Source organism: Carlito syrichta, unplaced genomic scaffold, assembly GCF_000164805.1.
Source record: "Carlito syrichta isolate Samal-C Ts95f unplaced genomic scaffold, Tarsius_syrichta-2.0.1 Scaffold304447, whole genome shotgun sequence".
Taxonomy (NCBI): Eukaryota; Metazoa; Chordata; class Mammalia; order Primates; family Tarsiidae; genus Carlito; species Carlito syrichta.
In genome coordinates, this window is record NW_007248543.1 from 75,901 (window position 1) to 92,351 (window position 16,451).

At 42.3% G+C, this 16,451-nt stretch overlaps 1 protein-coding gene across 1 annotated transcript in view; it reads right to left on the reverse strand.

Moving 5' to 3' along the window:
* Window positions 1-16,451, reverse strand: part of LOC103262320 (dynein heavy chain 9, axonemal-like) — a 99,930-nt gene that overhangs the window by 60,442 nt on the left and 23,037 nt on the right. Inside the window, exons 7-10 of the mRNA XM_008059934.2 lie at window positions 10,077-10,244; window positions 7,483-7,599; window positions 3,829-3,979; window positions 1,115-1,229 (exon numbers count right to left, since the gene is read on the reverse strand). Of these exons, the coding sequence (XP_008058125.2) occupies window positions 1,115-1,229; window positions 3,829-3,979; window positions 7,483-7,599; window positions 10,077-10,244 (551 nt within the window). The remainder of the gene's footprint in view (window positions 1-1,114; window positions 1,230-3,828; window positions 3,980-7,482; window positions 7,600-10,076; window positions 10,245-16,451) is intronic.

A 16,451-nucleotide genomic window follows, 5' to 3' on the forward strand; every position in this document is an offset into this window, starting at 1 on the left:
TGCCCAGACAGGAGCAGATGCACAAATGGACCCCTCCTCCGTGTAGATCTGACTCACAGGCATGCTTTGCTAGAACTGTCTTGGGTTTGAGAAAAAAAAAATGGAGTCCTTGATCATTTTAAAGCCCAATTTTAAAATCTAGCTGTCCAGCTCCTCTCCAACAGTCAGGGGATTGCTCACACTGGCTCTGTTTCTCCATTTGGCAACACTGGAGTGGAGTGGCGGCGGCCACTGCGGACCCCATCCCACTGTCTTGTATCACCTGCCTCACTAGTCATGCATTTGTTGGCTTCTGACTCTGTTAAGTCTCCCCATTTGGGCCAGAAGGTCTCTAGGGTCCTTCCTAGCTTTAAAAGCCCTGTGATTCCAATGGCCAGACTCCAATTCTTTTTTTCTGTCTTGTTTTCCAGAGCTGGGTGCTTTCGACAAGATCAAGTCTTTTAGAAAGAGGAGTCTGAGAAAGACTGCCCTTCCTTAGGCCGCATCCTAAACATAACATCGTAAACAGCTTTTGTCACTCACTCTTAGCAGTTGAGATGCCTCCACCTTGGCTTCCAGATTCAGCCACGAAGCAAGCCAATGGTCACCATCAGAATCAAAGAGGAGCTTGCTAAGGAGCAGAATCACACTTGGGCCCAGATTAAGATTCAGCAGGTGACAGGGGAGGCCCCAGAACTGCATCTTTAACAGGTGTCCCAGGGCTGCCCTAATATACAAGGTCCTCAAACCGAGCTCCAGGAAACACACTTTGGGGCTTTATTATTTTCCCATGACCTCAGTAGCACAGACATTGTCTGAGGGAGAAGAGTGGAAGAACTCCACAGAGCTTGAAATCCCTGACTCATTTTCCTCCAGAAATGAATCTCACTGAGCAAAAGGAATCAGCCTGTGGCTTGTTATGCCTCACTTAACAACAAGGGACCTGCTCATCAGTCCAAATGCACCAATATTGTGACTGTTCGGCCGATAGGTACCTGATCCCTTGCTGGAAATGGAAAGAAATAAAGATGATTTTTTTGCCTTAGGTAAGTGAGCCACATTTTTACAGCCCTCAAAACCCAGAGCAGGAATAGCAGCGTGAAGCAAGCCCGGCTTTCAGAAGTAAGATACTCACGGGTGTGGGATGCGGTTAAAGTTGGCAAAGGGACCCTGGATGCGCTGCCTCAGCTCCTGTACCCAGCGGAGGCCCCCAGCCATGGCGGGCATGTTCTTGTGCACTGGGGAGAACCCTGGGGACACGACACAAGCCAGACTGAAGCTAGGTATCATCACCAACCCTCTCCGCCCTGTGAACACCTCCCACCAGTTACTCTACTTTTTCCTCATCTAACCTCCAGACTAAAGTCACCCTAGGCTCACACCGAGGAGTGTCTGGGAGGTTCTGTTAAAAGGAAGGAAGAGTAACCTTGAAGAGAACATTTACGATGTCAGAAGACCTGGGTCCCCCTGCCTGAGACTTGTTGATTTAATTGGTCTGGATGAAGACTGGTCACTGGTATTTTTTAAAAGCACTCAAGATGAGTATAATTGTATAATCAGGGCTGAAAAATACTGTCTTAAACAGAAAACTTGATCTCTCTGGGCCTCAGTCTTCTCATCTATAAAATGGGAATAATATCTCCCCACTTAATTAACTTCCAGGGTATCTGTGAGAATTGCATAATGTTATAAATGAGATAGACCATATGGATTATGAAGCACTTGAACAGAGTTAGCACAATCCAAATATTCTCATTTTAGTCCAGACATTGGGTTTGTTTGCTTATAATTAGTTGCCAAGATTTAACAAATGTGAGATTTCATGTATATGTGAATATATATATATAAACTTATATATAAGTTTCCAGTTTCTCTGGCCAAATTAGAATATTGGAAAGAATAAGTTGGCATTTCTAACTGGCACCTGGAGCTGAAGAGTAGTCACTTCCTTTATTTTATCATGTGCTCCATCATTCCTGATGTTGCATGCTCAGCTCAGGTCCATTATTTTCACTGTCTGCTTATTTTCTATGATAGGCAAAATTCTAAGATGACCCCCAATGGCCCTCACATCCTTGCATAATCCTCACTTTTAGGTGTGGGTGGAACTGCAGATATGATTAGATGTCACTTCTGCGGTCAGGTTACATCATATGGCAGAAGGTAGAGGACCCTTGGTGAACCTGACCTAATCAGGTGAGTCCTTTAAAAGTAAAATGTTGACCGGGCATGGTGACTCAAGCCTATAATCCTCGCACTTTGGGTGGCCTAGGTGAGAAGATTGCCTGAACCCAGGGGTTCAAAACCAGCCTGAGCAACTTGGTGAGACCTCATCTCTACAATAAAATCAAAAATTTGCCGGGCATGGTAGCATGCACCTGTAGTTCTGGCTACTTGAAAGGCTGAGGCGGAAGAATTGCCTGAGCCCAGCAGATTGATGCTGGGGTGGCCATGAGCATGCCACTGCACTCCAGCCTGGGTGACAGAGTGAAACTCCAACTCAAAATAATAATAATAATAATGTAGAATGTTTTCTCTGGCTGGTGACAGAAGTCAGAGATTTGAAGCATGAGAGAACTTAACACACCATTGCTGGCTCGAAGATGGAGGTGGCTACATGGCAAGAAATTCAGGTGGCTTCTAGTTGCTGAGAGTGGCCCCTGGCAGACAATCAATGGGAAATGGAGATATCACTCCTACAATCACAAGGAACTGGATTCTCCCAACAGGAAGGAGTCTGGAAGTGATTTTTTCACCCAGAACTTCCAAATGTAAACCCAGGCTGGCCAATGCCTCAATTTCAGCTCGGGATACTCTAAATGGACAACTTGATGCTGGGCTTCTGACCTATAGAACTGTGAGCTGAAAGATGGAAGCTATTTTAAGGTACTACGATTGTGGTCACATTATGCAGCAATAGGAAACAAATACAGCCTCTGAAGGCATTTGAGTTTCCAAACTCTGTGATAATTAGTTGACCCCAAACTCCGTGGCTGACCTGGTGAACCTCGGCACACCTTGTTTGGCTACAGGCAGTTCCAACCAATCACCTTCCACATCCTTTTGTGCCTGCTTAGCCTCCACTAAGGATTTATTGTTAAATCCTTCAACTTTCAGGGCTCAGCTCAAGACCACCTTCTCCATCAACCTACCCTTGAATCTCCCAGCCACAACTCATCTTGTTTTGTTATCATTCCTTATAACTCAAGTCGAACAAGACTCACATTCTATGAGCAACCTATTAATTATTTCATCCGTTACCCTGACTTGCCACAGCACACAGTGCCCACAAGCATGCCTTGCGTACAACAAGGACTTAAGAAATATTCATAAAATTGAAATGAATGTATGTTTTGATTTCCAACCAGGAAGACAGGGCATCTCAGCATTGTAGTGAAAATGGAGACATCATGCCTTAGCATTACTGCCCTTTGGCAGACTCCTGCTGGTTCCTCCCACCAGAAGCATGGTTGCTATGGCATTGGAAGGGATATGAAACTTTTCTCAGGCATAGAAACATCTACTGTAGAACTGAGGTATGTTCAAGATTAGTCAGCGTAGCAACATTGATCAAGGGTCAACTGATACATTATGCCAAGATCTCAGTTGACCAGGGGCGGTCAAGACTGCACTTCTCTGGGTCAGCCTGCCAGTCTCAGCCCCAGATACAGTGAAATGTACAGTTGGGTGAGTTCTACAATCACCTAAGATGGTCTGTAATTTCAAGCAAGAGGTTGTACTTGGAGAATGCCATAGATTATATATAAACATCTAGCAAATACAAGAAGAATGGGTTGCTTCTTCCCAGTAACAGAACTTCCCCACCAAAATCCCCTTCAACAAGCATACCAAGTTCAGCCTTTTCATGGACATGCTGACTGTAGATCATCCTCACTGCTTCCAGGTCTTTACTGAACATGTGGATGAGAACCTGGTACTTATCAGATACATCCTTTGCTACTAATGGTCTTTCGAGGAGGTTTCCTGCTATGTCTAGCAACTGTAGAGAGGGCAGAGAAAAAAGTCACAGATTAGACCTTTCCATGGTTATATAAGTCCCATGTCCGGTTTTTCCTCCACATGTCTATCAGTGTAAGAGGAGGTGAGCAATAGTTATTGTGGAACAGGATCAGTAATTATTAATATGTGGATATTCATAGACTTTCCCCTCTCCTTTGCTTCTAAAGGAGATGAATTCCTGTCTGCCATGTTACCTACCAGGCTCTCTTTTGTTGTAGAAACCCGAAAAAGAGTAAAAACAAAAGGAAAACTAAAAATGCCAGAAAGGTCAAGTTGAGCTACATAATAAAGACTTAAAAGAGAAGGACGGTGGTGATGGAAAACAAAAGGAAGCAGCCAAGAGGACTGGGCATTGGGGAGAATTAGGAGGACTAAAATTTGAGAGTGGGAACAAGAAAAAGATTTCAGAGAGCAGTCGCCCTGGGAATGGCAGCGATGCTGAGGATATTCTTACACACAAAAACTGTCCTAACCCCTCTGTGTTTCCTGAAGCAGCAGAATCAAGATGTGAAATGCTGCTATTTGCTCTTTTGGTTCCTAGATTGTGTTTCTTTGACTGTGACTAGGCCATGTAGAACTATAGTTATTTTAGGATACACCAGTACACTGCTTCTAAACTTGCCTTCCATTATAACCTCTCATCTCCATCTCTGTCTTCAAGCCAGGGGTTGGCAAAGAACAACAGTGGCAGCCAAATCTGGCCAAGTCTGGCTCACAGCCTTGATGCATGGTTTTTACATTTCAAAAAAGAGATTTAAAAAATAAAGAAGAATATGTGACAGAGAGTATATATGCACCCAATCTAAAATATGTATTCTCTGGCCCTTTGTAGGAAAAAATTGCCAGCAATTGCTTTAAGTCAGTAAGTGTGAGAGATACAATGTAAGCTTACATCTGCATATCCTAAAACTGGAAGCTGAGTAGACTCCGTTTGTCTAACATCTTATCCTTCTTCTACCACCCCATTTTACTTTGGAGCATTTTGCTTTACTGACTTTCAAAGCCTGGAGAGAGTGCAAGCTCCAGAAACTGGTTGCCATGGACCCAGAATTCCAGATGGCTCCTATAAGTCCTGGGTCTCCAGGCCATGTCATGGGTAATGGCCAAATGCAGAGAAGAGCCACCAGGCGGTCCTTGGTCAGATATTTGCCAGGTCTTACAGTTTGACTTGGTTTCCTTAATGATTCCAAGGCACTCTAAAGACTCTCAAAAGGTGCCAAAAACCTTCCATTGAAGACTCTAGAACCACCCCTTCCTCCACAAAACTATCACCCGGATCTCTGGAGAAAATAGAAAGTAGTTTCGCCTTGATGGAGGCATAAGGGAGCAGGACTCCACTGAGTTCTGTGGCTCAACTTCCACAGACATGTGCACTGAGGGACCACTGGGGCCAGCTCTCTCCTCCCCCGACCCTGTCTGTTCATGTCCACTGAGGGGACACCTAGTGGTTGGATGATCTTATAGCAGCAATAAGGGATTGAGTCAGGGCATTTCTCTAGTCCCTACACCCCAAACCTGAAAAAAACAGTTTCTTTGCATAAACTTATAGCCATTGAAACTTTAGCTTTGACTGAAGGAAGAAGGAAGTTTTCAGTTTCTTGTTGGTGAGATGTCCAAAAAGAGAGAAACAAAGCAAACAGAAGGGATCGGATGGTTGTGGTTTTTCTGCCAGTTCTCATGGTCTGGGGTGGAAGCCCTGTTGAGAAGAAGAGTCGGGGTCAGAAGATAAAGAATCTGCTTTTATGAGTGCCCTTTTGAGAGTCTGTGTACAAGCAGTGTTGCTTAAGGGGCCAGGCACAAAGATGGAAAGGTTTTCTTCTACTTCTGCCCAGACACTACTCCATCATAACATTTTAAGGATTGAAATTTTTGGAATCCAGAGGGATATGTCCTTGTCACAAACATAGATGTTTTCATGATGGGACCAACAGAAGAGCAATATCAAGACTCCTTCTAGCACCTTTCTGGGTAGATATTTTCAAGGGGAACTATAGACATGAGTAGAGATACACAATGATTTCAAAGACAGAGTGACTTGGGAATACATGTGAGGCATCCCTCAAAGACTCCTAGAAATCCCTGGTGCAGAGGGATTTATAGGACAGGTAGAGGTAGGCATCCTCAATGCATGGATGGAGTTCCAGCTTCACAAGTTATTTGGGTGGTAGAGTCCCAATTAGCTGCGATGATAATGACATACAAGATCATTTTGTAGACACATGTAAGCCCTTTCCTTGGAATTACTTCAAATACTTTGACAAGGGAATCATAAAATCTTCCTATATGAGTGATGGAACAGCAGGTATATTTGAAGTTTACTTATATATAATTGTCTAATGAAGCCCGGCACATTTGGGCTAACCAGTATTCTAGAATAGCATGGACCCACCCATCAAGGATTTAAGCCACTTCTGCCATTGTCCCATCAGTCATAGAGTCTCCGTCTGGACATTTTTAGTGACTGAAAACTTAACTACTTGCCAAGGAAGTCCATTCCATCTCAAACAGCCTTAGTGTGGGCGCAGTGACTCATGCCTGTAATCCCAGGATTTTGGGAGGCCGAGGCAAGAGGATTGCCTGAACTCAGGGGTTCAAGACCAGTCTGGGCAACTTGGTGAGACCTCATCTCTACAATAAATCAAAAAATAAGATGGGCATGGTAGCGCATGCCTATAGTGTCAGCTACTTGGAAGGCTGAGGTGAAAGGATCACATGAGCCCAGGCTGTGGTGGCCATGAGTGTGCCACTGTACTCCAGATTGGGAGATGGAGTGAGACTCCAACTAAAAAAAAGAAAAAGAAAAAAGAAAAACAATAGCAACAACAAACCCAGCTTTAACAGGAGTCACTTTCCTCTGTGACCAAAATTTGCCTCCTTGTAACTTCTACCACTTAGCCCTGGTTTTGATCTTTAAGTTTCACAGAATAAGCCTCTTGATCATTTATAGAAGACTTATCATGCACCACCAAGTCTTCATGTCTGACTCTGCAGTCATTTATCTACTCATTGTTGTAAACTTCTTTTCTATACTCTTTGCACTACCTGTACTATACTATCTGAGCAAGACAGGGTACGAGCACAAGTCTTGTTCTAGTTATCAACCACAACATCCATTATCTGGTAGGTGGTTTGCTCCAGCTTGAATCAACCTAGCAACCATGGTTAACGAGCCGCGATACAGAGCCATGGCTTCAGGATGGTGACCACAGGAAGATCTTCTCACTTTTAATGATTACCCTGCTGATAAGGGTATGATGCCCAGAGAGAGCACTGCAGAAGCAGCTCCTTTTAAAAGTATTTTTATGGGTCATGTTTCCAGAAAAGCATAAGTAATCAGCTTGAGAATCCCAATTCTGCACATTCCCGTGCCCTAGGATGCTCACATCCCTCTCTATCAGATTAATAAGAAGTAATATTTCCAGGAACAAAACAGTTGGACTAGGGGAATATCCAGGATAGGAGCGTCTACCCATGTGTACAAACCTTAAAGGCATGTTCCAAACCAGGTGTATCATCAAAAGCTTGAATAAAGATAGTCCCCAATCTTCGGTCAAGATCTTCTACTCTCTGGTTAAATTCAGAGACATCATTTTCAAAGTCCTGAAGAGACACCACAAATACATAAGGAAAACATGATTTTCTGAAAGCCCATCCTACAATGTTCCTCATGGCTAGCCTATGCATTTGAATTGGTTATACCAAAGATTTATTTTAATTTTCTGGAATCCACCATGACATGACTTAGTTTTTAGCCATGTAGAGAGGTACCCTACTATTGCACCATTTTCACCTGGAGGCTCTGGACAAAGTAGTGCTATGAATCAAATGTAAGGTGTGTACTCTCACCCCTCTTTCTATGCTCTCTTCCACTTCCTGAAACCCCTTCTCCCTCACCCATAGAGCCAGCTCATCTTACCCTGAAAACCATCTCAGCGCCAACAGCCCCAGCAATGGGACCCTTTCAAAATTACAACAAATACTATACTTTCTTTCCTTCCCCAATTTAAAATTTTGGTTTTTTTCAGCATAAGTGAACTAATCTAGCCATTAGGAGGAAAGTAAGCTAATTAAACTAATACAAACTATTTCTTCTAAATACACCTTAATTGGTTAAGACAGCAACTAGTCATTGTTCCCTAGGTTGCCAAATTTAGCAAACAAAAATAGAGGAGGCTGGGTGTGGTGGCTCACGCTTATAATCCCAGCACTTTGGGAGGCCGAAGTGAAAGAATTGCCTGTGCCCACGGATTCAAGACCAGCCTGGGCAACTTGGCAAGATCTCATCTCTACAATAAATAATAATTTTAAATTAGCCAAACGTGGTGGCACTTGCCTATAGTTCTTGAAAGCCTGAAGTGGAAGGGTCGCCCGAGCCCAGCATGTTGAGGCTGCGGTGGCCACGAGCATGATACTGCTCTCCAGCATAGGCGACAGAGTGATACTCCAACTCAAAAATAAAAATACAGGGCGCCCAGTTAAATCTAAATTTCAGCTAAACAATGAATTTTTTTCAGTATGTTCCAATTATTGCAGTTTATCTGGCAACCTTAGGTGTAATTCCTTTCTTAGAATATATCAATTTTCAGAGAAACTTTGTTAATTTAAATCTCTAATTTTTAGAAAACAGTATCTCCCGGGTTCTGGCCAACTAAGATTCCCCTGGACATCGGAAGGTGCTCAGAGCAGATTCTTGCCCTAATTTATTTCTCCTTTTCCCTTATATACTCTTATAATTCCTTCCCCAGAAATTCTGCCTTACCTTCTCAGGGAGTGCCATTCCCTGTTTTCTTACTGAACCCCCATTTTTTTTCTTTTTTCCTATGGTCTTGGACTCACAGGTCATGGCTTTCCTGGGGCTTCAGGTGAAAGGTGATCTCTTTGTCTCTAACCTGGAAAATCCATCTCTGGCTTTCCTCATCCTAAGTACTCGGCTGGGAATCCAGATCAGAAAAACAAGACTATGGCTTCACTTACCCCTCCTCAAACCACTATTAAAATTCTGTCCAGGTGTTCCTGGCCTTCACGTCATAGTCTCTGCTTGACGCTTAAAATTCCCCCATCCCCAGTTTAATTAAGGCATAATCAACAAATAAAAACTGTATATATTTAAGGTGTACAACTTGATGTTTTCATATATGTATATATTGTGAAATAATCACCAAAAGCAGGCTAATTAACATATCCATCACTTCACATAGTTACTGTTGTCCTTGTGTGTGTGTGATGAGAACACTTAAGATGTACAACCACATTTCAAGTACACCATACAGTACTGTTAACTGTCTTCACCATGTTGTCTGTTAGACTACCAGAAGTTATTCATCATGCATAACTGAAACTTTGTACCTTTTGACCCACACCTCCCATGTCTCTCTCCGAGCAACCTGGCAACCACAATTCTACTCTACTTCTATGAATTGGGTTATTTTCGATGCCTCATATAAGTGAGCTTATGAAGCATTTTTCTTTCTGGGTCTGGCTTATTTCACTTGGCTTTAAGCTTTCGAAGCCATAGGGTGGCAACAGCCTCCATTGTCATCTCATGCCCATCTCAGCATCTCTGATACCTTGGGTATTATGAGTATGGAGCAGTTAGCAGTTGGAAGAAGCCTTCCTAATCTTTATCCTGACACAAAGAATAATTAGTGTTTCTCTCTTGATGCAAGAAATAATAATAATTTATCCTGACACTAAGGTTAATCTGTAAAACCACTGGGACCACAGAGCCAAAGGAAATGCACAGGGAAAATGCCAGGAAATACCTAGACCTGATCGGGCATGGTGGCTCACACCTGTAATCCCAGCACTTTGGGATGCCAAGGCAAGATAATTGCTTGAGCCCAGGAATTTGCGGCCCTAGACAACTCAGTGAGACATCATCTCTACAAAAAAAAAATTTAAAAATTAGCCATACATGGTAGTATGCACTGGTAGTCCTAGCTACTCAAGAGGCTGAGGCAGAGGGATTATCTGAGCCCAGGAGGTTGAGGCTGTGGTGAGCTGTGATCATGCCACTGACCCTCCAGAGGCACCTGCGAAAGAGAAAAAGCTTGCAGCTTGGCCCTTCCAAGCCCTACCATGCTTTGGAGGTCCAAACAGTCATAGGAAGACTCTGAGAAGACCCTGTAGATCTCTTGAAATTCCTCGTACATTTGCTGGACCTGCTGACTCAGTGCATTCCCTCTGATGCCACTAAACTCAAGCTTTCCCAGTTTATGGAAATCCAAGACTGTCTTCAGAAGATCCTGTGGGGACAAAAAGAGTTAAAATCATCATCATCATCATAACAACAGTGGATGAGACAAGCTGGAAACCATATGTGGGTGGTGGTTGCTTAGGAAAATGTGGAGCCTGATTAATTTTTTAACCTTATTATTAGATTGGGTTGGTAAAAATAACTCTTGGTTAAACCCAATAACAAAGCAAAGAGAAAGTACAGATATATAAAAATAAATAAATAAAATTCATGCAAACTAAAATACATAAATAAGTGAAATTTATGCTCTGTCTCTATCTTTGTGATCTTTAACAAACAATAAAATGTAATAATAAACCTATTTATTTTGATTGGTGTATTTACTGCTGATTTTAGAAAATAATCCATTTCATATAGATTATATTATCTGGTTCGAGAATTACAGCAATCTTAGGGGATGTTGACAGGTAAGCAGATCCTCCAAATAGCCCCAAGGACAAGCCCAGAGGGTGACACCAGCCTTCTTAGCAACCTCTCCTGCCAAGGAACAAAAACTCCCACAGAGAGCCTTTGCCAGCATATTATGAAGTTGCCAGCTGGGTGGCAGTGGGCAGTTACTTACCAGCTCTTCGTTAGGCTTCTTCCTCTGTAACAGGATAATAATAACACCTTGTGGCATGGTGGTGTGAACTAAATAAGTAAATTCAGGCCTAGGATTTAGGCCAGTGCTGGGTAAGCAGTAAAAATGCAGTAGGAATGTATTACTGTCACTACTTTGATGTGGCAGTGTCTCACCTGTGCTCAGGATTAAATGACACGTGAACAGCACAACCCAGAAGTCTTGGGGAGGAGCCCCTTCTGGGTCTGTGGAAGCTGCTTTGCCTCTGGTAGGACAGGAACTTCTTGAGCACATCTTACAGGATGGACTAAATTTATCTCTCATGAAAACCTGCCTAAAACCACAAAACCTCCAAACAAAAATGTGCTTCCTGTTGTAACTTCTAATCCACATACACGTCCCTTCGACAGGTAAGGAGAAGGTAGTTACCTTTGTATCATTTTGGCTGACATTTGGTGTGGACTTCTGGGAGGAGTTACTCTCCTCTGGCGGTTTAAAGGGTGCACTATAACACGGATGCTATAAAATCCAGCAGCAGGTCCTGGTTCCACTGCAGGAAATCCCCACTGCCCATGGCCACTGTCACGGTTGACCCATCAGCCTAGCACAGGCTGCTCAGCTGCTTTCTCTCACTGGGGTGCCAAGTCCAGCAGCAGTGACAGAGGAAGAGAGGGAAAGAGGCCAACTTTCCCTGCTTTCCCAGGAGGGTACTCTTGCAGCCTTGGGCAGCCATCTAACAACTGCTCAGCTATGTGTGGGTATGACTGGCAGCAAGTAGCAAAAGGGAAGAGGGGAGAAAAGGAAAGATTCCAGCCCAGGGAAGGAAGACATACACCAAAACCAGCAAGCGGCTCCTGCCACCATTGGCGGGAAACGAGGCAGTCTTTCTTTAAAAATATGTTCAGCTTTATATACTGAGAAGAATATACGGAAATGAATTTTATTTAAATGAAATTGACTTCAAGAGTAATTCAAATCTCTCATAAGATGCTTACTTGTCATCAGTTTTATAGGGAGAGACATACTTGTGCTGTGAAATGTATTCTTGGCACCCATTCTTCATCATTCCGTGGATGTCAATTTCAATTTTTAGGAAATACTACCTAAGCATTTTAAAGGACAGATGAATTTTGATATGTTTGGTTACATCAGAAAACTAGATGATGATTTCGTTACATGGTTTTATTTCTCAAGAATACTTGAAGCATGGCTTGAGGTGCTGGGGTCACTGAAGTTGCTTCATCTTCAATCTATCCAGGGAATAGGAGAAATATTTATTTATTCTAATTTTGGGAAAGTTTTGTCATGAGAACAATGAATATTGACATTGTTTTCTCTAACTTAACATATGCATAGTGAATAATGCATTTATTTGGGGCTCAATTCAGGGTTTTAGGCCTTTCCTTACCCTTCTATCAAAAGGGCTTCCTCTACCCATTTCTCCCCCGAACTCTATCCCCTTCCTTTGCATTAACATAGCTTTTACCACACTCTGGCATTGTAATATATAATTTAGCATTATATGATATTAAATTATTTGCTTATTTTCTGTACAGTAGGTTGTAAATGTCTCAGAGGTAATCAGGTATTTCCAGTGCCTGGAAGAGTCCCTGATCCTAAGCAAACATTTGTTGATGGAATAATGCCCATTGTTCTTTGAATTAGCTATAATACATCCAGAAAAAGGAAACAGGGTGATAGAGGACCCAGGAACCATGACCTTTAAAGCACAGTTGATGAAAAAAATGAAAATTAGACCAGACGAGAATTATAAAGCAAGACATTCCAGTGTTTAAAGTGTAAGGTGAAACCTTCCATGGCCCTTCTTTGATGGCAGAAATAAGGCAAAGAAATGAATGTGGCAAAGAAGCAGATGTGGCCTCACCATAGAGGTTGAACTCATAAAACTGTTTATAGGTGATCATTTTGACCAAAAAAAAAAAAAAAAAGAGGCAATTTTCTGTGGTTTCACTTAATAAAACAAGACTATCTATTGCCTGCATCTATTGCAGGCAACCACAGAATGGACTGCAGAGAGAGGGAGTGAGGTCTCCATCACTGAATGGGTTTTAATGTAAGTCTGATGTCAGAAGTGTTGTAGAAAAAAATTTCTGAAGTAGGTGGGAAGTGGTCTTACAACCGTAGACACAGATTTATTGTACTGACCATGGCTATATATTTGATTCTTAAGTTATTTAAATGTAAGCTCTTTTAATTATTTTTAAAAGTCCTCACAAAACTGATAAAAGGCAGTTTAAAACAATAAGAGGTTTAAATGATATTTTAAAAATATCTATTTCATTTATCTCAGTAGTAAACACACAGAATTCATTATGCTATATACAGGATGAAAATCATTAACTTCAGGGATAGGACTTATGACATTGTGCAAAGAGCTTAGGATGTAGGGCCAAAAAAACCTGAGTTCACAGAAGCCTGGTTCTGTCATTTATTAGCTATTTGGCTTAAAACAAGACACCAAACTTTTCTCTTTTTTATAGAGACAGGATCTCACTTTGTCACCTAGACTGGAGTGCAGTGACACCATCCTAACTCACTGCAACCTCAAACTCCTGGCCTTATGTGATTCTTCTGCCTCAGCCTCCCAAAGTGCTGAGATTAAAGGCGTAAGTCACCATGCCTGGCTGGCCGAACTTTTCTAAGCCTCACTTTCTTAGCCTGTAGATGGGGACAGTTACACTTAACTTGCCGTGGGTTACCAAGTCACATGGAAACTGCCTTTGTAGAACTTCAATAAATGGCAGCTGCTATAATTGATTATAATCATCCTGATGTCATTAGATCAAGTTGATAAATATTAGCTGTATAATGGCTTATAAAGGGAACATTCAGGTGCTCCTTTTGAGACATATCACAATGAGTACTGGAGTCACAAGCAACTTGCCAGACTGATTGGGTCCCATTCTTATGAAAAAATAAGCAACATTGAATGGTGGTGGCAGGAAAGGGGGTGGAGGAAGGCTCAATCTGTGCTCTGGCCTATGAGATGAAGAATCAAAATCAGGTGTAATGGCAAGACCCACTAACAGCAGCCCCATTCTTGAAGGAGAGGACTCGCCGCCCACCTTAAAAGAAATGCCTTCGGAATTCATTAAGGGAGAGCACAAAGCGGACATTCATAGATGAAAATCTCAAAAGGTCACTTGGAAAAAGACTATTTTCTTTACCTTTCGACTGCTACCGACCTTATGCAGCTAATGGTCTCCTACGTGACCACATGTTCAAGCCGGGCTAAAAGGGAAGTCGCCCAATTAGGCTCAAAATGAAAGGAGGCTGTGGAGTGGCTGGAGATGGTAGAAAGAGCAAAAGGAAATGCGGGGTATATTAGGTCAGCTTATTACCTATCCACCTGCTAATCACCTCGCATAAAACCTCAGCAGGAAATCATTTTGTCTCCAAGTGAATCACAGCTTTGCAGCAGTTTTATAATGAAAGAAATGAAGGTTCTCTCCAAGGTGCTTACTGCATTGTTTGGAGGGAAGAGGCCGCAGGCAGAAACAAACGGGGGATCTGCAGAATCTACAATATTATGGCACAAAAATGAACTATGGTATATGGAGTGTGTGTGTGTATGTGTGTGTGCGCACAGCAGGGAGCTCAGGCAGAACAGGAGAAGAATCAAGAGACAACCGAACCACTCTTATTCTCTTTGCTTTTTGACTGTTCATTCACACTGCAAAAATTTTATATAGTTTTGGGTTGTCCTTAGTAAGTCATAAAGTGATATAAGGTTCTTTCATTAAATAGAAATTAAAATTTTATCGAATGACTTATTTAGATAAAAAGACCTAGAAATTATATGATAAAAAATAGAGTGTACAAAGGTAGAATAGAGTGTATAAGGGTGGAATAAAACCACAAAATCAGTTTGGGACACTCAAAATGGGACAGAGGAAGGAAAGAAGGAAGGAAGGGAGGGAGAAAAAGATGGGGAAGGAGGGAGTGAAACAGACCTTTACTTCCTAGAAGATATTAAAGTTTGGTGAAAATACTTGGAGTAATATGCTCTTGGGTATAAATCCCAGTTAAACCCACCAAGCTGTGTGTGTTAACTTAAGCATCAGATTTAATTGTGCTCATGAGTTAAATTAAAGGTATTTATATCTAACTCTTAAAATGATTGCAAGGATACAGGTTCTGACCTGAGGTAGGTTCTTGAGACATGTTAGTTCTTTATTTTTCTATTTCTCTTCCTTTCCCTCCATAAGGTTTAGCTCTCTAAGAGGTTAGCTTTATCATGCTTGTGATGAGAAGGAGGAGGATGTTGGTGGCATCCTAGGAATGCAATTACTCTGCTTACTGTGGCTGCTGAAAACTACAAAAAAAATACCCCTCCTTCCAAACTCCATCCCTCTTTTAGCAGGCACTCAGAAGGGAAGAGTGAACCTGTATGACAAAATTCTCTTGTGCAAAAGAGTAAGAAAGCAGCATGTATCAAAGGAATGAAATCTGGGAGAATTATGGAGATTAAAATCTAGCCCTTCACACCATAACCCTTGACATGAGCATGCAGAGAGGTAAGAGCATTGATGTTATTTTGTTAACCTGGTTTCATGTATTTATTAATGGCAGCTACTATCATTTTGGTAGCCATGGACTATATTAGAACAAAAGATGAATAAGGTTAAGTTCATGCTAATTCTTGCCGGAGAGAAGATTAATCCCAATTCAAACGAGCATCGATCACAGAGGTACACAGAATATTAACTAAAGGGCTACATGAAATATGCCAGAGGACAATTGATAGTCCTGGGTCCCACTGCACATAGCTGAGGAGGGAAGAGATGGGGAGGAGGAAGACGGCAAAGGGTAGGGAGGGCTGTTTCTGAGCAGACGTTTGGGAGATGAAAATAAAATGGGAGAAGAAATACAAGAAAAGAGGGCAAGAAGCAGCTGTGGGAAGAAGAACAGACATGGAAAGAGAAAATGAGAGAGAGAGAAAGAGAGAGAGAGAGAGAAGAGGGACAGAAACAAGTAGAAAGAGGAGGAAGAATTAGGCAAAATGGAGGAAAGGGAAACAGTCAACAAAATAGATGGAGGAGCTGGGTACAGGTGCAAAAAAGCAACAAAGGACAGAACACTTAAGAGAGGGAGAAGTGGCAAGACAGGGAGCCTGGTGACATTCAAGTCATCCTTTAATTAAATGGGGCAACTGCGTTTCATGCATCTGTGCCCTTGCTTCAGAAAGAAGCAGCAGCCCTCGAGAGGACTTATTGCCAGGGTAATGACTCCAGGGAGGCTGGTGTCCATTGCTGCTTATATTTACTGAATAGATCCTGCAGATTAGGTGTCCTAATGTTAGAATAGCTGTCTATATGCAAAGTCACATCATTAGCATGTGTTGACAATGCCTGTGTATCCTGCCCAGACAGTCATTTTGAAGCCCTGCTCTGCTGCTATCTCCAGGGCTGGAGCACTCACAAGTGTGACCACTACAAAGCTGTGATGGCAATTCTTTCTCTGTGGCCATCCCAGGTCAGGAGCAGGTTGGAGACTGAGTGTCCCTCACTTCCCTCACCTTCAGCTAAACAACAGCAACAGTTGATGCTGGAGATGAGAGGAAGAAAGAGCACAGGGGGATGAGGCAGGTGGTGTGTGCATCAAGAACTGTGATGA